This window comes from Mastigoproctus giganteus, chromosome 7 (assembly GCF_048544385.1).
Source record: "Mastigoproctus giganteus isolate SK-2022 chromosome 7, ASM4854438v1, whole genome shotgun sequence".
Lineage (NCBI taxonomy): Eukaryota > Metazoa > Arthropoda > Arachnida > Uropygi > Thelyphonidae > Mastigoproctus > Mastigoproctus giganteus.
Genome location: NC_143581.1, coordinates 73,932,683 through 73,955,261, shown reverse-complemented (window position 1 = coordinate 73,955,261; position 22,579 = coordinate 73,932,683). Strand labels below are relative to the sequence as shown.

Sequence of the window (22,579 nt, the reverse complement as noted above, 5' to 3'; positions counted from 1 at the left end):
GAGATAATAAAAATTAAGTTGATTATGGTGGCTCAATGTGCCACCATCATCAACTTAATTTTTCTTTTTAAAATACAAGGATTTAAAGAAGCTATCAAAAAAAAATTTTCTTTCAAAAATATATTTCTCGTTGAGTATCGACAGCGTTAACGCTGTCGCATTTGTTAACGCATTTATTACTTGTTGCGCTGCAGACATTTTTATACAGCGCGGTTCTTCTTTCCACCTCAAAAAAATAAATGAATAAATAACTTCTACAACAGACACGACTTTGTAATAAAAACACCACTGTTTCATTACCAGCTTGCGTGAACATATTCGACATGTGCAATGACACTGTTGCAGTGCATGAAATGGAGGTAAGAAATAGGATCCATTGCCTTATGAATAGAGCACATCGCATATTTTCAGTTGCCACTGTGCACCTCGGCTTACATCGGAATAATTTTTCTCTTTAAATAACTTTTGAATATTTCGCTTAGTTGTAAGAGGTTTATGCGTTATCATTCTAGTTATTGATTGCTGCATATGTGGCAATATCGAGACATTCACTGGCTTGTTTCTACGGCAGACATTTATTATGTCCTAATTTTATTAATGGCTATTACTCGATTAAATTGGGTAAAAAAGAAAAGAAAGATAATTTGATGCAAGTATGAAGCACAAAACAGATAGAATTAAGTTTTATAACTTAATTAATGAATTGTTTCTCTTTGAAATATCATTTTTAGTTTTACTGCTCTAGAAAAAAAAAAAAAAAAACATGGATTATAGTCAAAAGGCCTATGAACATAGGTCGTTACTGTTATGAGATACAACAGCTTTCATTTTACACTCGATGATTAATCTTGTTTTCAACCAAGAAATAGACTTTCTTAATTGTATCATGTAATCATAAAATACCATGTTTTAAGAAGTGCCTAAGAGAGCAAAAGTACAAAATAAGTGTAATATCTACTTAAAAAAATTGTAAGTCTGAAGGAATTCTTCAAGGAGATATTCCACTCATCGAAATCTGTTCAATGGAAATATACCACGATTTTCCATATTATAATTGAAGGACGATACGGGAGCCATATCTGTAATCTCAAGAGTCCCAAAATTCTTCAAGCCTCAACGCAATCATTCTCCATGATCTGGGCCATCCAACATAGCTCAAGTGCCACTATCAGCAAATACACCGCTTCCCCTCCGGGATTTCCCTCTTTCTCAACCTCAGATGTTGTCTCAGAAGCTACCATGGACTCCGACGTATCATGTCTGTCTCGGTCCCAAAGAATCCAAGACAGACATGCCAGACAACCAATGGAAGCAAGCTCCGTTTATGGATATTCATTCCTCTGCCATCCTGTATAGATCTCAACACAATCAAAACAGACAAGCTTTAGGTCCTGCTGACTGAGTGCTTGCTTTTTCCTACAAACATCTAGCTAGAACAAGTTCGGATCTATCAGACTCTTCCTTCTCATTCGTCTGCTTCTGTCGCCAGAAATGTACTCACAAGAAATACACATCCAGTGTAATTCTTCTTTTTCTAAAAATTCTTAAGTCGCTGTTGAAGGCCATAACGCAGTAACCCCTTCCCCAATTTTTTTTTTTTTTTTTTTTTATATTAGTTTACCACTATTTGGCTGCTTACTTTGGTCAAGTAATCAGGCTAAATAGTGGTAAACTAAAATATAAATATGTACAGTACAGTAAATATTTTTCTAAAGATTTATATTATTTATAAATATTTAACCCCAGGGGCTCACATCTGATGAGTATGGGCTTGGCACACCCAGGGTCCTGAGCTGGATATCATCATTCTTCTCTTTCTTGGTGGTTCCCTTCTACTTTTGACTCTCTCTCTCTCTCTCTCTCTCTCAGTAACTCGGGAATTTTTTTTTGGCCGGTGCAGCATAAGCCTCTGGCTTCCTTGCACCATATAGCTAATAATAATAATAATAATAATATTTTGCATTACACATATTCACGCAGAGTTGTGTTCTTTCTCATACATATTTTCGATATATTTTGTAAAGGAATATCTCGGAAAAGATAAAAAAAAAAAAAAAAAAACTTACAGCAAAAGAAACATTCGCTTTGTACATTACCAGTTATTTACTACGCAAAGTATTTTCCATTTTTACGCTATAAAAAATATACGAACTTTCAGACACTTTAGTAAATGAAAGGACTTAAAAATATTGATTGATTGTTCAGTTATCTGAAGGTTCCTCATTGATATATTTCAGGTGAATAAAGACGTACTGTAGTTAAAGTAATTTGCATTAGTCTCACCAGAAGTGCAGTTTGATTTCCCTCACCTCCGTCTGAAAATATCCAAAAGGACTTTTGGACATTTGCGGTGCGGAGTTTCTACGGCGTTTTACACGCTCGTGTAGCATCGCCCAAAAATTGCATCTTTGGGCTCACTAGAACAGCTATCCCGTCCAAGCCCTTTGGGCATCGGGCTTCCCCGCACTGTTGGGGTTTGCAGTACGACAGTTGCGCCACTAAGAAAATGGAATAGCAACATTTTTATGCTACATAAAGTGGCGAAATTATAAATTCTGTTTTCGCTCGAGCCAGGTTGCCCAACTGTCCCTAACATTATTTTTAATAACCATACCAAATCAGCCCACCTGATTCCTGCTCATCCCCCTACCCCGCTGTGGTACCTGGCGGATAGTTATGCAACATAGCTTTTTTTAATATAAAAAAAATCTCTCTTTAATTTTGCTGTTCCAAATATTTATAGTCCTTAATTTAATTTTTAGAATATTCATTTATTTTGTTTTTGAATTATAGAAAAATTTCTAAAAATGTATTTTTTTTTTTAGAGCTAACCGCGGGTAGCGTACGCGATCGTAAATATGTGTATTGTGCGTTGAGTCCGTATGCTACCACAACAAAAAAAAAAAACAAAAAAAAAAAAAAAAAACAGTGCATATGCCATTATTATATCGGCTGTCGAAATTTAAAATAATAATAATATTTTTTTAAAAAAAGCGCCAAAGTTGAGAATTTCATTTATCAGTTATAACGTTGCTGTGTCCGACTCTAAAATAGTTATTTTTAATTCGATATACAAAATTCATTTCGTATGTGGCGAAATACATTTTGTACGTACAAAATGCATTTAAATTAAATTTGATTACTAACTTAAGACAAAAATTAAAAACTATGTAAAATTGCCCACGATTTCCAAGTGCAAATGATTTTAGGCATGCTGCCTTTATGATGAACAAACTAGCTATGAAATTTTTTTCTATTATGCGCAGCAAAAATGCACACAGCCCTAAGCTAGAATGAATTCGATTATTATCCTAATACCGCCTAAGACAAACACGCTAAGTGTATACATGAAACAATTACTTCTGATACCTAACTGCATTTTACTAGCTTCAGATTGTTGCAATAGAGAAACATTCGAAATGAAGTCATATGGTTATATGTAAGTTAGTATTTAAGCTATTAGAAACAAATACAGGGTGATTTTTTATTCATGTCTCCATTTCATCATGAAAACAAACTGAAATGGTCCGATGAATAAGCATCCTGCGTTATAAACATGGAAGAAAATCACTAAGTAATACATTCCTGTATTCAGTACAGTGTATGGAAGTATGGGACATAATGCTAAACTAGAGAACAAGTACATGTATTTTGCTAACTTGTACTAATTAACTTATAATATAATAAAATTCTAAGCAAATGGCGACAACTGTGTCCACGGGTGTCAGTGATGATATTTCGTGTAAACTATTGCTTTTTAAACTTCGAACAAACTCTCCCCACCTAAATGCTAGAAATTTAAATTACTTTATTTAAATTACAGTAAGAAATTTAAATTACTTGTTTTTTTTGGTATAATTTTAATTAATATTTATTTTTTGGTATTTGAAATTATAATTTTCTAATAAATAGTAACTTTTTATCTGTGTATGTACATGTACTCACACACATATGCTTATTAACAGGAGAGACTGCTTCTACAGGGGTGGGATACACTTAAGTAGAAAGGGTGCAAGAATATTTGCTGATGCTATTGAGGCAGTGTTTCAGGTGGTAGATAACTTTCATCGACCGGTGAAATACCACCACTTTGCTTATTGGAGGCTTGAAGTGGTGAAACCCATGTTTAGTCTCTAGAGCAAAGTTTCCGGTATCCCCCTCCCCCCATATTTCTCCTTCAGCCCATGCACGGTACTAAGTACTATAGGTTTTGATACCTTTCGTGTTTGGGGTTTTCATAAAAAAAAAAATAATAATATCATTTTTCATTACAGTAATCCCATCAGTCTATTCTAAACACGCTGTGATGCTGGCTATACATTCAAGTATACGCTTCAAATGGAATATGTCACTACATTTTAATACCAGCACTCAATAGAACTTTAGTCTTTCAGTAGAAATGTCTCTTGGAAAGTTTAGATAATTATACCTAAAATAAATCAAGAAACCACCCATGTTTTGGAATGCAAGGATTCCCATCCTCTCTTTATCATTTAGTAAATCAAAACGGGCTCTCGGTATTTTTTTTTTTTTTTTTTTTTTTGTTTTGCTTAATTCTTACATATAAATTTAGTATAGTAAATAAATTAAATTTATTTATTATATTAAATTAATATTATAATTTTAATATTAATAAATTAAATTTATATATAAATAAAATTCTCCGAAAATCCTTCAAATAAGTTTTTTGGAATTCATATGAGATACGCTTCGAAATCAAAAGAGCTCTATTTCACGATGTTATTAAACAAATTTTAAACAGTTCTTTGAAAAAATTCATGATATACTTGAGGTAGCCTTTTGCAGAAGAAAGCAATTAGAAACTGACGTATAATTACAAAACTTTAATTAAAGTTTTAGAAGTCTTAAGTAAAATTACAATGGCTTTTTTGAAAAAAAAATGAAAAATAGATTAATGCTGATAAAAGTCTTTTTAATTTCAAATTATATGAATGATAAAATAAAATAAAATAAATAAATGGTGACAGTGACATTATACAACGAACACCGGGCAGGTGATTTGCGACGAACACCTTTACACTCAACTAATGGAATAATTCGACTGTCTATAATATTGGTTGGTCAGCCTTGGAGTATGCAGCCTCCTCGTATCAATGATATAAAAACTCAGTAATTGAATTACGTTAGAGGAAAAAGAATGTCGTCTTACAGTATAGTGGAAATATTTGCGTTCCATGTAATGAAGAAGCAACAAAAAACGTAGTAAAATTATAATATAGGATCAAGCTTGACTGCAGAAATGGATTCTACATCTGTTATGTTGAAGAAACGTGCCATGAAAACGGATAAAAACGAATGAATGAGCATAATAATAATAATAATAATAATCGTATCAAGCTTTTTAACACTTAGCAGGATTTTCACAGAGATCTTAAATAAAATAAATATCCTAAAACCACTAATGTACTAAACATAAAAGAGATCCTAGAGAAAGAGGTAGTTCGTAGTAGAATTGCGCCTTTTCAGAATCATCGTGAGGCTTTATTCAGCGACTGATTCAGGTAAAAAGTATGTGCGCCTTAGTTTCTTGAAAAAACTCTCATCACTGAATGCAAGTTGGGTGGAAAAAGTTCCGAGGTTCATATTTGGTAAACCTCCCATTTCACAAATGAGAGAGTGAACAATGTACATTAATGAAATTTCACTTCAATCTTAAAGCAATTGATTCGAATATTAACAGATATGATAAAGTGGATTAAAGATTAATAATTACTATATTTAGATGATAATAGAACTCCAGGTACGGTATATTAATTTCCAAAACCATTCTTCTGTACGAATAGAGGCATAGCGCTTCTGAATACCATGGCAAAACAGGCACATGTCAACTGGCACAAATAGCAGCATTCCAGCCTCGACAACACAAAATTATATAAATTCCATTATTTTATTACGTGAAATGCCTTTCTTGAGTAGACTATTGGGTTTTTAGTGTGTTAACATTCGTAAAATTTGAAAAGAAGCCAAACCATGTTGATATGGGTTAAAATTGAATGTGCGATACAAATAGGAAAGAAAGGAATTCCTGGAGTTTTATAATGTTGTAAAATTATTAGTTTTGCCTAGTCTTGTATTTTTTTTTATATATATAAAATAAAGGAAGTATCTTCTGCGGATTGGGCTACGAGATTTACTCTTCAAAGCCTATATACACTATTTTTCATGATTGCTACTTTTGTACGCTATACTTTTTTTGTAGCTGTGTGTCAGTTATGATACTCTTTTTCATTCGTAAATTAAACTAATATCGTTGGCTTCCTCTGAAAATGGAAAAAAGAAACTTTTTCAGGGCGGATCTTGTCCAGTTTGAGAGGGGGGGGGGCGAATAATGTAAAACTGATTATATAATATGAAGCTGTTTACATTCCATATTTACCTTTATGTAAATATAATTTTTCAATATTTGTTCGTAGGTAATCCCTGCACTTCCCGCTAAATCTGTTACTATTTTCAATATTCCTAAGTATTTTCAATAGATCAATAGATTTTTTTTAACTCCTAGCACAGACACAAAGGAATTTTGCTTTATCTGAAAGTTCTTTTAATAAATTGGCTTGCATTAATATGAAACTATCTTCTTTCCAGTTTCATCAACATAGCACTCATAAGATCTCTGAAGAGGCTATATTTACCTATATGAAAAAGTGCAATGTTTTACAACAACAACAAAAAAAAAAACCTACCTTTTTGTTTCTTATTTAAGATTTGCAATCTAAATATTTGCACCTCTTCCCAAGACCACGTCTTTGTCTTCCTTAATGATCTAAAGCTAAATTTATATTAGCGTTTTCGCCAATATAAATCCATTATTATTTTCGTGTAATAGCTTAGTATTTATTATTTTTTTAATTACAACCTAATATGTATTTTATATAACGGCCTAGTATTATTATTGCAAAACCTCATCATGAGGCATACCATCAACTGATAGAAATTAAGTTCTATGTGAAGCGTGATGAGTATCAATCCTCTTAATCTTATATTGCAAAAAGTTCTCAATGTGTAATAAAGGGAATTATTTCTCACCATTCCTTATAAAAGAATATGCTAATATTCAATGCAGTTAAGTATGTTATAAACAGAGCTGAGAACATCAAAAACACGTACCCTTAAAAAAATGAAGATAAAAAATTTCTTTGCAAATTATCACATTTGCGAGAATTGTTTTAATTTGTCTAGAACTTGGGCTTTATAGCACCCAGCTGAACTACAAAAATGCCATGATAAACATGGTAGTCGATGTATAGTGATTTGTAGTAGAAATGTTGAGACATTTACGTGGGTATGCATTTGTGGTCCTTTGCTACCTTATTATTTTGTTGCTCAAATATTCATCTAGATTAGCGTATTTATTATCATTTTTCTCTCTTCATTTAAGTACCTTATCTCAGAAGATATTTCAGTAAAAATACTTGTTGATCTGAACACAAATGACCACAATGACTGATGTTTTCACAGTTTCAACACCCAGGTTTGCTTTTCTGATTATCATCCAACCGTGATATTTTAGTAATAAATTATTTTCTAGACAATTTCAATCTATACTTCTGAAATTATCCTACTTATAAAGGAGAAGAAGAATATGTAAAGATACTTCCTTTAAATACATTACAAGCTTTCTTGAGAAATAAATATTACCAGCTATAATTGTTTTGTAATACTTCTCATTACTCGCTAGGAAGTTTTACGTCGTAATTCATAGAACATGCAAAAACTCATATTAAACTCTAAACGAATTACTAAGGGTGTTGAACTAGATAAAGTGCACTCGATGAATAAAAAGTTATCGTACAAAATATCACGAGGATTTCAAGATTTAGTACAGAGTCATAGCAACTTTGTTTTTGAAGAGTATCCATCTATTTAGTTATTTCTAATTTTAATTGGAATAAGGATAAAAACATCTAATTTCAGACTATTCAAAAAAAGAAAAGTAAACGAAGGCAAACAGTTGTACAACTTAGTATACCTTATTTAAATTAAAACGTATATTAATGTATGATTTAATTAAATAATCAACCTTTTTCAATAAATAAAAATAATGACTTATGGGAACGTTAAAATTATCATTTTTCCTAATGTGCCAAGTCGAACTATTATTTCAGTATCCTGAATATAATTGAGAGTTTTTATGATGACTACTATGTATGTTGCCTTAATTCTTTTCAAAAGACAAGTAATCATTCAACTCGAACAAAAGCGGTCATATACTTCTTTCTAGACTAGAGGGTGTTTGCAATTCGGTGTGCTATAATACACATCTAATTTGCTTATATTGAAATATAGACCTTATCTGTTGGTTACCAACAAGTTCCACAGAAGCTAGAAAAACATATCGCTTTTCATGCCATACATATTTATAAATATCGTGTGTGTGTGTGAAAGAGAGAGAGAAGAATAAAAATTTTGTTTTTTCTTAAAAGACATTAAATAAAATATTCAGGATGCATCTTGTATTCAGAGTAAACTTAACGACCAAACTTAACATGGTTATAATAAAACATTCAAACTTTAACAATTCACATATTTTCTACGAAGCGTACATATATTTATATACAAATCCCTCTTGGTTAACAGTTATATACCTGCCATAAATATATGTATATACCTGCAACTGAACTGTAAATTAATGCCATTGCCAAAATTTTACATCACACACATCCTTAATTTCGGAGTACATATATTTCAATAAACTATAAGTGAGGCATTTTTCAGAGGGTCAATTAGAAGTGCAAACTACATCTTTGCTGTACAATATTAAAGTGAAGTTTTAAACCAAAAATCTCCTATCTAGTTCTTCCATAGAAATACTATCATTTACCAACTCATAAAAATGTGTTTTTTTTCCTATTAGGTCTACTTTTCGTATGTAGAAAGGAGTGGATCGTTAGAACAGGTTTTTTTCACTCGCCAGTCTGACGAACATTGGAGAAGTGCGAACACTTGGATATACACGATGAACTTCTGTTTAACAGTCTTCTCTCAATCTTTTCTCCCAGGAGGATTGATAACTATTTTTGTCCTGTCAGGCTATAAGAGAAGTAAGAAGGCACAGGTTATTTATTTGTGAATTTCAGCAATCAGTACTTAAAAGTAGTTGTTAAATATCAATTTGTATTTGCGTTTATTTCGTAGCTTTAAGGACATGATTATAAAGTGAGAAAATCCATTAATTAAACCATTTGCGTAGCGTATTTGAACCGAGGAAAGTCCACGAAGTGCACCATTGTTCCAAATCACACAAATCTATGCGTGTTGCTTGCATCCCTCTCAAGCTGGTCCCTGGAAAGCTGTCTCCCTTTCGCCTACTCGCTAGTTGCATTTCTGCTCTAAACACCTGAAACTTACAATTTCCATTTTGAAAAACAAAATCAGTGGCTTTAAAATAACGTTTCGAGCTTTGAAAGCTAAATTCTGGAAAAACAAGAAAATATTTTAAAAAATTATTGTGTATTATGAGAAAATCCATCTAATTAAATAAATACATATTCGTAATCTTGTGTGGCACCTTAGTTGGAACGATACATCGCTACTTGCCACTCATTTGGAAAGGTCTGGGTTCGATTTCTGTTGACAACTGGAGGAATTTCTAAAGTTCTCTTCAATCGAGGCTGCAGTTAGTTGATCTCAAGCTGAGTAAGATTCTCTCCCGTAAGGTATTCCAGCTTTTTCAAGTCTCACGACTTGCACATCGGTCCGTGAACACCAACTTCTACAAATAAATATGCTACACGGATATGAGCAACACGCTCCGATGCCGTTAAAAAATACAAATTCAATACATACTCTTAATACTGCATTAGTATTAATCAGTAAGAATTTTGTAATGTAAAAGGGATAGTGAGGGATTATAATTTTGATATATTAAATAATACTGCTAATGTGTTATACTTTTTTATTTTTTAAATTTTTCTGAGGTTGAATTTAAATACAAAAAAAAGTGAGACTTAAAGTGATAATAAGTATGCAGAAATATTCTCATATGCGAAAGTTAATCAAATTACCGTTTTACACTCTTTCGGTTAACGTGTTTTTAAACTGAAGAAACGTATGCCATATTTTCACCCGGTGTTCCAGGAAGTGTACAGCAAAAGAGGCACCACAAAATACAAATTTAACATACCCCTTCTCGAAATAGTCTTAAATGGTATTTTTCATTTCTATTTTTGCTAGGCGAGAGAGAGAATGTATCTGATAAAATTTTCTGTTACAGGCCTGTACAAGATGGAAGGAGATATTACATGGGCGATTCGATTGTCAGCTATCGGGTGTCGTTGGAAGGACGAAAACGGGGACAACCACACTTGGAGCTTGCTTGGTTCTTCAATGTCTCCGTAAGTGCCATCTCAAGGTTGTGAGAAACTATTTCGGAGATAGGAACGTATAATCTCAGGAAAGGTGATGACTGCCATGGACAACATCTAAAACAACCAATTTCTGACCATTTAACAGCCAAACGTAATAGAAAAACTTCTGCAATTTTTTTGCCAATTTGCATATATACAGTATATATATATATATATATATATATATATATTTTTTTTTTTTTTTTAATTGGAGTCCTCATCTTATCTTATTCAAAGTGTACATTGTTTAGCGGACTTAAAGGGCAGTCTATGCAAGGAAACCTGCACTTCTCTAACCAAAAATTCCTCAAGACAGCCGTTTATCATGGAGTACGCACTTAAATTGGAACATTGAACAATGGGATCATCTTCTGTTCTCTGTTATCAAGATTCAGATGTAACGTAGTGGAGAATCTCTATTCAGGCTCCATCGTCACTTGCCAGTTCGTGGCTGAGGAATAATGGTTTCGAAAGCATTACCACTACTTGCCGCACCCCTCCCCCTTTATGTCTTTTAGGACGGAACACAGACTACTCGACGTTATAGTGATTATACCTAAAAGCCATTGAGGCAGTGCCGGGGTGCAATTGTTCCTCAATTCTTTTTATGGACGTAGGCACACTCTCCCAAGGGTATCAGTTGATTGATGAATTTCATGAAAGCAAGGATGTCCAGAGAGTGGAATGACCTGCCAGATCCCCAGACCTTAACCACTATAGAACATAACTGGGATACTTCTGGGAAGCGAATTGCAAGTTGCCCCTTCCCTCCCCTAAGAACCCTACATGTGTCATAATCTGTTTTCAAAGAGGAAAGGGAATTATTGCTTTTTGACCTCTTGAATCTTTACTGGTAGCATGAGGGCTTGGTGTCAAAGTAGTGATGCGTGATTGCAACTATTAATCCTCGTGTTACGTTTATTCATGATATGAAATTTGTGTGATTTTCATGAATTTATGCTCATTCTATCCTGATATGGACGTTCATTTTTTGGCCAGATGTCTACACTAAATTTTATTGAAATCTCGGAAAGTGACAAATGTCCCTACAGACAAGTTGATAAGGCCTGGTTGCATATAATAACCGCCTGTACTGATACGCAGTTAAGTGAATATATATAATTCTAATTAAATCCAAATGAATCGAAAATTAGACCGCAGAAATAAGAGTAAAATTAAATGAAAATAAGGATAGTAGAGCAGACATCAGTGGCAGCAAATATACAAAAACCACAACATATTGTGTGTATTTAACTGTTATGTTTCAATAAAAAGAAATGAAGGTATACCAGTAGCGTGGCAAACCAGTAGAGCGAAGAATTTAACATGCAAAATTAAGAATAGAATACTGTTGGAGAGACATTATTAAATAATTTAGAAAATAGAGTCCAAATTAAAGGAAAATTTAGAGGCGTCCCCCTAGATAAGCACCAGTTTCCGAAACACGTGAAATATCACTATATGTAAATGTAACCAGCCAACAACACCGAAATTAAGTAAAAATAGAGAAAAACGTAGAACATACCGTAATATCGAATTGAATAGAAAAGACTAACCATTATGCCCCATCTCGTCAGTGGACCACGAGGCCATAATGGTCAGGGAACCACTACATTTCGAACGCTACACAAATCCATGCCGCGAAAGAATGATACAAAGATCACACTGCCGGTGCAATAAATTTATACAACGGTGGTCCATATGTAGTGTAAAAATAGTCTTTTCAATTCGATATTATGATATGTTCAACTTTTTTCTCTATTTTTACTTAATTTCGGTATGGTTGGCTGGTTACATTTACATATAGTGATATTTTTCACGTGTTTCGGAAACTGGTGCTTATCTAGAGGACGCCGCTAAATTTTCCTTTAATTTGGACTCTATTTTCTAAATTATTTAATAATGTCTCTTCAACAGTACTCTATTCTTAATTTTGCATGTTAAATTCTTCGCTCTACTGGTTTGCCACGCTACTGGTATACTTTCATTTCTTTTTATTGAAACATAAATGTTACAGTTATATCTATAATATGTTGTATATACCAATTAATATTGAAGACAATTCAAGATAGATTTATAGAAAACGCAAGGGATAAAGTAAGGTTAGTAGAAAAAAAAATATATATATATACACAAAAAAAGGGAAAGAAGAGAATATAAATTAAAATATATACACAAAACTTATCGCTATTTATCCACAATCTAGGTGACTTCATCTGGGGCCAACCACCCACACTGAACGCAAAAAACGACAAGTTCTCAGTTTCTGTAATGATCAATATCTGCTAAGTTATATGAAATAATAATAGTAATAAATTTATAGATTAAGTAATTTGAATCGAAACCAATAAAAGGTAGTTAAAAATTTAAAATCAAAAGAAAGATAATATAAAGTATTTATGCAAGCGCATATTGAACATCGTTGACCCGACAGAGAACGTAATTTAATAATTAAAATAAGAATAAATGTTAACCCTAGGGGCTCACATCTGGTGAGTATGGGCTTGGCAAACCCAGGGTCCTCAGCTGGATATCATCATTCTTCTCTTTCTTGTTGATTCTTTTCTACCTCTCTCTCTCTCAGGGAAATTTTGGGAAATTTTTTTTGGCCGGTGCAGCATAAGCCTCTGGCTTCCTTGCACCATGCGGCTAATAATAATAATAATAATAATAATAATAATAAAGCATATCTACCGTATCCAAGACGCGATGTAGTAACAACAATAGTCGTCATGAACGAAATGCAAATTAATATGCATATGGTGACCCCTATGTGATGGACATGGTAAATAGCCAATTATTTAAAATTAAGTTAACGCAAAGATAAACATGCGGATAGTGAAATGAATAAAAAAAAAATTTTTGCTTTCAGTCTGGGTGGTTGGCCCCGGACGAAGTCACCTAAATTGTGGGTAAATAGCGATAAGTTTTGTGTATATATTTTAATTTATATTCTCTTCTTTCCCTTTTTTTTTGTATATATATATTTTTTCTACTAATCTTACTTTATCCCTTGCGTTTTCGATAAATCTATCTTGGTATTGTCTTCAATATTAATTGCTATATACAACATATTTTATAAACATTATGGTCGTAATGCATCATTGCTGTTGCAAGTGTGTTGGCCCATAAGTATTAGTTACAGTTTGTTACAATTTATTAATTTTCTTTCCATATTACTCATTATATAAAAATATACATAAGCTTTGCTTTGGCTCAGTATGCACTACCTAAGATAGCTTATTCTATGACATACTCTATTTCTTAATTTATACCTTCATGGATTTTATGAATACTCACTTGGGTTATTTATATATTAACAATTAACATTAACTTTATTCTTAATAAATATGCAACTTAGAAGCTCATATAAAAACATGCTACATTGGCAGAGTAGACTAAATTTGACCAAGGAAACTATTTCTGCTCCTAACTATTTTAATACACTGACTCATATACAAATAACACACACACGTCACTGAGCAAACTAGCATATAATGCTTCTGGCTCTAATATCCTAGAACGAACAGAGGGGTGAAGAGGAAGTGGTTTTTTTTTTTTTTTTTGGCTGATGCTGCATAAGCTTGCTTTCTTGCATCAAATGCCTCTACTAATGCTAATCCATTTCTTAAATTTCAACATTGTAATAACAAATTATGTCTTACTTGGCCTTATATGCACCCAAATCATGCTACAATTAATATAAATGCGCAAATATTTTGCAAAATGAATAATGTTATATATATGTTCACTTGTCGTGATGTTCACTTGCAGTGTTAAATATATAGGTCAAACCAGTAACAATTTACATATCAGAATGAACTTACATCGTTCAGACATTAATACTTACAATAACAAGTCTAGTAAAAAACAGGTAATCTTGAACATGATACTGAATTTAGACATTTCCAAAAACATAATTTTAGTAATATTTTTATTTCAATACTTAATGTAATTATTAACACAAATGACAGATCAATGCAAGAAGAGATTAGCATGCCACAATATAAAACTATATTCTTACGGACTGAATCAATTTAATCAAAAATACATGACTAATGATTTGAATGATATTTGTGTTTATAATATGTTTCAAATTGCCAAACTACATAAATCTAAATGCAAAAGAAAATATAGTAAATCTAAACCAGTTAAGAGTGACCGAGAACAGTTAGGGGATTTCATAGATTTATTTAAAATATGGGACATCGATCCTATGAACATTGTAAAATACATAATACACTCTTCAGTATTAAACTTAGTGCACTCAAAGCCCTAAGCAGGAAAGCTAATAGTTATGTCTTTGGATCTTGTCACCTTATGCACATTATACTAGACATTGTTAAATTCAGAATTAATATTTTGAATATTAACGAGCGACCAGAAAACTCAATACTTGTCTTATATTTTTAAAATAAAATGATGGATAATTTGGATATACCTAGAACTATTAACTTACGTAACGACTTGCATATTAATATCGGATTTAGTATGCTAAACCATTTGGTCTAAAAGCATGTAACTATAAAATAATAGTTACCAACCTTCACAATACTAACATTGGACAGGATATATGTATTTGCCCCAATCCTTCTTTTCTTAGATTTGTAATCATAACCACATTAAAACTGGCAATTTAAATATAATCCCATATCCCGAGCTTAGAGATATTTTATCACTCGGTTTTAAGTTCGACCCAATCTACCTGTTAATAAATCAATTTTTAAAAAACTGTTATATCAAGATTTATTAAAATACTGTTCACAATACTAAATATCATATTTAACAAATATAACCACTTGAAATTCAGACCGGATAATCTAAATAATACAAAATTAATAAATAAGCAGCTCAAAGAAATACATAAAAACATTTTGTAATTACTCCGGTTGATAAAGCTGCTTGCAATTATGCAGTTATATGTAAGTCATATTACATAGAAATTATTAAAAATGAACTGCAGTGCAGTAACACATACAAAGCATCTTCCCCTAATGTAATAATAAAAAAAACCAATAGCATTGCATAAAAAATTAAAGTTAAATTACAATAATATAAAATATCCTTTTATATATGGCATACCTAAATTTCATAAATCACCTATTGCATTTAGATTCGTAACATTATGTAGAGATAGTTATGCCAAAATTCCAGGTAAAACATTAGAACAGTTACTTAAAACTATATTAAATAATATAAATAAAACTATTATCATAAATAACAACCTACCGATTATAAATGCAATAAAAATAATATTCAGCAAATACAAACATTTGACTTTAACAGTTTATTCACTAGTATCAATCTCAACAATTTAAAAGATATCCTCCAAAAGCTATATTTGAAACATAAAAATGCCATAAAGTTTGATTCAACCTACTGGGATACGTCAATAAACTTATGTATTTTTAATAATTATGTATATGACGGAACTTCGTTATACTTACAAGTGAATGGCACCCCTATGAGAAGTCCAGCATCCTGCATAATTGCAAACCTCTATCTATATTCAACAGAAAGAACATTCCAAGATAACCTACTTATGTTCAGATACGTAGATGATCTATGTGTGTTTAATTGTCCACATTTCATTCGGGATTACAGCTGATTACATCCAGATGAACTTGTATTGGAAAAAACTAATAGTTCTGATACTATAGCAAATTACCTGGATCTTCATATAGAAATATTCCATAATAATATAGATGCAAACGTATATAATAAAAGAGACGCATTTAATTTCAGTGTAGTCTACCTTACAAACTGGATATCTAATATATCGAAATCAGTGCATGCAAATATCATTTTATCCCAATTCCCGAGGATTGCTTCTGTTTGCAATAAAAATACAACCTGTGCAGCAAACATAATAGCATTGTATAATAAGTTGATAAATAATAATTTCCCTATCGCTTACCTGAAATACCAATTCAGGAAGGCGATAAATATAATTAACTTCAAAAAATAATTTCCAGAACCCATTGCTTTAATATAATTACCATAAATTACGGATTTAGAGCCATGTATATTATGTACATAGAATACACTTTGCTTTCTTGGTGACTTACGGCTTAGAAAACTTGTACCCACCGGTTTGCAAATTATAGTGTATCATTTATTTTATTTTATGTTATTTTATATTATTTTATAATAACACTGTATATACTTAAGTTAATGCTAAGGTGACATGCAAATTCAGCTCAGGGTCCTACTATAGGAACGGGTTTGCGATCCCGGCCTTACCCGAGCTACAACTTATATCGTCTTTAAGCTGTCCTACACTCTTTGTTCTTATTTCTCCGAAATTATTAGGGTAATCCGAGGATGTAGGAGAAACTACTTCTTATTTGTACTACTACTACTATATTTTTGCCTTCACGGAGTTCAGGTACTATTATTCCTACTCTATTAGTTTTTATTCATCTTACTATCCACATGTTTCTCTTTGCATTAACTTAACTTTAAATAATTGGCTATTTACCACGTCCATCACATAGGGGTCACCACATGCATATTAACTCACTAGAGGGATTTGTTTTCGTTCATGACGACTATTGTTGTTACTACATCGCGTCTTAGATACGGTAGATATGTCTTATGCTTTACATTTATTCTATTTTAATTATTAAATTACGTTCTCTGTCGGGTAAACGATGTTCAGTATCTGCTTGCATAAATATTTTATATTATCTTTCTTTTTATTCTAAATTTTTAACTACCTTTTATTGGTTTCGATTCAAATTACTTAATTTAAATTTATTACTATTATTATTTTATATAACTTAGCAGATATTGATCATTACAGAAACAGAGAACTCCTTGTCGTTTTTTGCCTTCAGTGTGGGTGGTTGGCCCCAGACGAAGTCACCTAGATTGTGGGTAAATAGCCATAAGTTTTGTGTATATATTTTAATTTATATTCTCTTCTTTCCCTTTTTTGTATATATATATATATATATATATTCTACTAACCTTACTTCATCCTTGCGTTTTCTACAAATCTATCTTGGTATTGTCTTCAGTATTAATTGCTATATACAACATATTTTATACACATTATGGTCGTAATGAATCACTGCTGTTGCAAGTGCGTTGGCCCATAAGTATTAGTTACAGTTTGTTACAATTTATTAACTTTCTTTCCATATTACTCATTATATAAATATATATATATATTTCTCGGGGGATACTACAACCCAGACGGCACCGCTTAAAAAATGGTATGAGATAAAACATTGTGCTATCCACATACTGCCCCTATTAGACTTAGGAAAGCAAAATGGTGTAAAGAAGTGATAGTAGGAGAGGAAGAAGAAGAAATGCCTTCGAAAGAGGAAAAGGACAGTTACTCTTCACACTCACTCACTGAACAAAACCACTCGTAAATCTCCCCAATAGGCAGTACTTCTACTAACTAGTTTGTACTAGTTAGTAGAAAAATAACTAAAACGATATTTTCTTATAATATGGTTGATAGGATTTTTCTATATTAATAATATGCAGAGAAAATCGAATTATGATTTTAATCAATTTTATTAAAGAAATATATATTTTTTTTCACATTGCACATCGGCGATTGCGCAAAAGGTGGGGGAAACAAACATTAAAGTAAATCCATAATAGTTGCAGTGTGCTCATGTACACTGTAACTGTTTTGTTCATGTTTAAAATTATCAAGAGTTCTAAAAGCTGAATTTCGCTTGTAATTTCTTGTAGATCAGCACTGGAATGTTTTGTAATAATATATGAATTCTAACTAAACTTACCGGAAGGATACTGAACCAGCATGTTAAATCTTCTGAAACGATCATAATGGCGCCCGCATTGTCAAATTCTCCACAATAATTAGGAGCACTGAAGAGAGTAACGAGCTGTAAAGGACAACAGTTATGTATTGTACTTTGATTTAACTTTGTTAAGGTAAAGGAAGCATCAAATGAGACCCTAACAGCACATTTTGTAACAATTTTGTAAGTTTTTTTTTTTTTAAATTAAATTCTGTAGTCATTTTTAATAAAATTTTGCTCTGTTACAACCTCGTTTGCATTTTAATCTGATTATTTCCATAATAAGATTAATCTGACTGGGTTGCATTTTAGACTGATTATGGCAATAGGATTGCATTTTAACTTTGCTTATTGTAAATTAAATTTTATTTTAATTGGATAACAATTTTGGAAAACGCAATATTACCAAATTTGTGATGTAAATTCAAATATTTGCATTTTTAACTCAATTTCTCCATCAGCAATAGTTTTTACCATATGTTTTTATGAAAATCATTAAATAATCGTTACATAGTGACAATTATTTAATTTGGAAGTTACGGTGAATTGATTATCACACACACACTAGTCATAATTTGCTTTCGTTTACGGGTTTCTGATTTTATCTTAACTAGAAAAATTGTATTATGATTAAAATTACCACACTTCACTATAAATACTGTCCTAAAAGAAACATATGAAATCAGCAGAGGTATAAATAAATATATTCCTTTAATATAATTTTTCAGTATGTGATTCAGTGAAATACGGTATATCTTTGAACTTACCTGCCTTTTTTGAAAGAACTGATATCCATCTTCAACAACCTAAAAAATAACACAATAATAACAATTAACTTATGAAGAAGTCTTATATAATTAACTTTAAATTTTGCATTTCCTACTATAATGATATTAATTTTTCGCTATTGTAATGAGTACATCGGTGTGTGTGTGTGTGTACATAGCACAATTAGTTTGCTGATTTTATTACTTAGAAGTGAATCAAGGAGAAAATGGTGTGATAATCTCTATTCAGATTCTATGTTCTAATTTTGCACATAAATAGGATACGGACGATGCAGGCACGTGGGTTATCAGAAAGGGCAATAAGGCATTGATTCGGACATGCATTGATTTCCCAAGTGAATGACAATGTCCAGCAGCGTAATGTTTCTGTGATTCATATTTGATAACTCGTGAGCCAGAAAAAAAAAAAAAAAAGAATAAAACGACAAGAGAAACTCTCTTGCAACAACTGGTATTAGAAAGAAATAGAAAAACCTGCAAGACGAAAAAGAAAAATGCTGGTGCATTAATGTATTTCAGTTGTTATATTTATCGCCTAGCTGAGAAAGATGATTTGTGTGGCAGAAGCATTTCAGTTACCTCGAAAGTCTGTCACTAAAGCCCATGAAACACTCCTGACCGAAAGAAAGCAAAAATAAAACTACATATGAACAGAGTGATGGAAAATTTATTCGCTATTTGTTTGCTAAAAACAGTCATTTCGCATCGAGATAATTAAAGCCAGGAGGTGTAATTATATTGTACAAGTATACTGCACGTTTTTCTGTGGTCGGTTTAACCGTTTGGCGGATGAAAAATCCAAGTTTATGGGAGATAAAAACTATGAAACGATCTTTCGAAACCAACTATTTTACAACATGGCTGTACTAGTCGGTCTCAGGCGAAATGTTGCATGGTTTTTTTTTCCGGGAAACTTGGGATTTTTGTCCAGTAAACAAGCAACGACCATAGAATACATACTCAAGTTACAAATACACTGTACTCACGCTTCAAAACCTTAGTTGTTTTTGCCGCTTAACACACCTTTCAAGAAATGTGGAATCAGCAATGTCCATAATGAACCTGAAGGTGGTGCGCTTTTGAAGAAGAAAACCCTTTTATTCAGACCGTAACATCGTTAATGACGAGTGTGACAGTAGCGCAGACGCGATATTGGCGTTGTACGATGAGCAGAAGTATTTTTTTTTTAAACTGACATTTTGTTTAGTAAGCACTTTTAAATCTGTGTTTCAAATATGCAGTAAAATATTTTTTTCCCAAAGTTTTCCTTCTAAAATTTAAGCGCCTCTTATGCTTATGGTCCGGTGTGTTTTATCATCTAGCATATAATGGGCAAATGGGTAAATTTGCATTATCGGCAATAGTCAGGCCACGCCTTGAGTACTGCGTACAGGACTGGAGCCCTCATTTTAGGAAGGATGTAGTTTGCTTGAGCGTGTATAGAGAAGGGCAACAAGATTGGTGAGGGGAATGAAGGGATTCTCTTACCAAGAGAGGCTTAAGTTCTGCAAATTGCAGCGGCTGGAGACTAGGCACCTGCGATGTGATCTGATTGAGGTGTATAAAGCCTTGAATGGGTTGAGCACGCTAAATTCTGATGGGATTCTTCCACTTGTTCAGATTACGAACCTAAGGGGGCATAAATTCAAATTGAGGAAAGACAGATGTAGAAAAGATGTGCGGAAATTTGCCTTTAGCCAGCGGGTGGTTAATTGCTGGAACAAACGCCCATCTGTCGTTGCGGAAGTTGATAGCTTAAATAAATTCAAGGAGGAACTGGACAAACATTTAGAGGGAATTGTTTTGTAATTTTTTTTTTTTTTTGGCTGATGCTGCATAAGCTCATACACTTGCTTTCTTGCATCACATGCGACTACTACTGCTACTACCTTACTTCACTGTTGAAACATCCAAGACCAACTTAGAAAGATATGCCCATAATGATTAAATTTACAGTTTAAGTTAAATATAAAGTTAAGGTAAGTGTAATAACTAAGTGTATTAGTTATGCTACTCTGTAATAGTCTTTACACTTGAATTTTATAATTTTTTTTTTTTAATGAAAACTCCATACACGAAAGGTATTAGAACCTATACTACTTAGTGCCGTGCTTGGATTGAGAAGACATGTTATTTCTTGAAATTAGACTTGAATTTCCGTAGATTATCATTTTTAAGTTGAAGGAATGTTTGAAGTAGAAAGCATAAATCACTTCCGTAATTTATCACGGAAGTTGAAGGAACAAATGAGGAAGAAGAAAAGTTGGTTCTGTGAGTTTGAAGCTGGACAGTAAATGGATGTTGACTAGTTTGGAAGAGAGAGAGAGAGAGAGAGAGGGGGGGAGGGATTACAGAAGCTAATTTGGAAGAACAGTGCCCATGGAATGTCTACAGAAAAGGCATGCGGCAGAAAGAACATTATGTGTGTGGGGAGAGAGCTTTGTAAAAACGGTCATTAATTAAGATGACTACCCTCAATTGAATGGAGTCTAGAAGCTTGGGATAGATTTAGGGTCATTACTTCAGATGTGAGGGAAGTCTGGGGGTAGTGCCCATGGTAGAGCGGATTTGAGATTTGTACAGAGTGAGTAGTTGTTCAGAAGAAAAATAACGACGAGAGCGAAAGAGAAAAGTCCAGTTCTTTAGATGAGAGGAAGAAATATAAGAATGTGATCTTGTCTGGAAATCTGAGTGTCACCGAAGATAAACATAGGAGCTACAGAGATCAGAATTATAGGAGACTTAGAAGGATTAAAATCAACCAAGTTATCTTCCCCTCCACTTGAGAATTACAGGAAGATCAGCATATAAGGAATTGGCAGTGAATATTCGAGAAGTTGAAGCTGTTTGTGCATAGCAACGTTTCTGGAAGGTGGAATGCAATGTACAATCATCAGCAAAACTATAGATAGGATTTCCACTCAGTTCAAGAAGCGCATTTGCTCAAATATCGCTTATCTAATTTGACGCTCATTTATTGTTTATTACATATGGTATATAATATTTCTTCTTTTAATTGTGGCATGGTTACCATGGCAATTCTCCTTCAAATCGTGTCGATACTAATTTTGTGAATTAGCTACAGGTAAGTACTGTAACTGGTAAAATAGAACTTTCGATATTGTACAAAAACTTGAAGCTAATGGCATTTTTTAATGTGTTACTAGTGCAACAGAAAAAAAAATCACAACTTTGATTCATTTTTTGAAATATGTGTATAAATATTTCTAAAAGTACAGAAAATTTATTTAAAAAATGGAATATCCACTTAATTACAGTGTCAAGTATTTCTAAATTGAAGGATATTTTAATAACACATTAAAAAAAAACCCTTACTTTGGAACTTAGTAAATATTCACCCTTTGCATCGCAGACAGTCACATTTTAATCTCCGTGTTAGATTTTTGAAAGCGAAGAACAGACTTTAGACCACGTAGGATAGCTTCTATTACATCGAGAAACGCAGCATCTGGTTGGCATACCAGTAACTAAAACAGCGTTCAAAGAATTTAGCAAAAATAGTATTTCAGTATTTGAGCTAAAAGGTAGAATAGATAAATCTGTGTAAACGAAACAGCAGCAATGCGACGAAAGGAAGAAGGACTGTATGATCAAGACTTATGACGTATACTGCTCT

The 22,579-nt window shown here is 32.5% G+C and overlaps 1 protein-coding gene across 1 annotated transcript in view; it reads right to left on the bottom strand.

Annotated features, from left to right (window-relative positions):
• Positions 1-8,920: 8,920 nt before the first annotated feature.
• LOC150082997 (uncharacterized) overlaps positions 8,921-22,579 on the bottom strand; it is a 173,366-nt gene continuing 159,707 nt past the window's right edge. The window contains exons 8-10 of the mRNA XM_090376968.1: positions 18,922-18,960; positions 18,134-18,238; positions 8,921-9,051 (exon numbers count right to left, since the gene is read on the bottom strand). Of these exons, the coding sequence (XP_090233094.1) occupies positions 9,004-9,051; positions 18,134-18,238; positions 18,922-18,960 (192 nt within the window). The 3' untranslated portion in view covers positions 8,921-9,003. The remainder of the gene's footprint in view (positions 9,052-18,133; positions 18,239-18,921; positions 18,961-22,579) is intronic.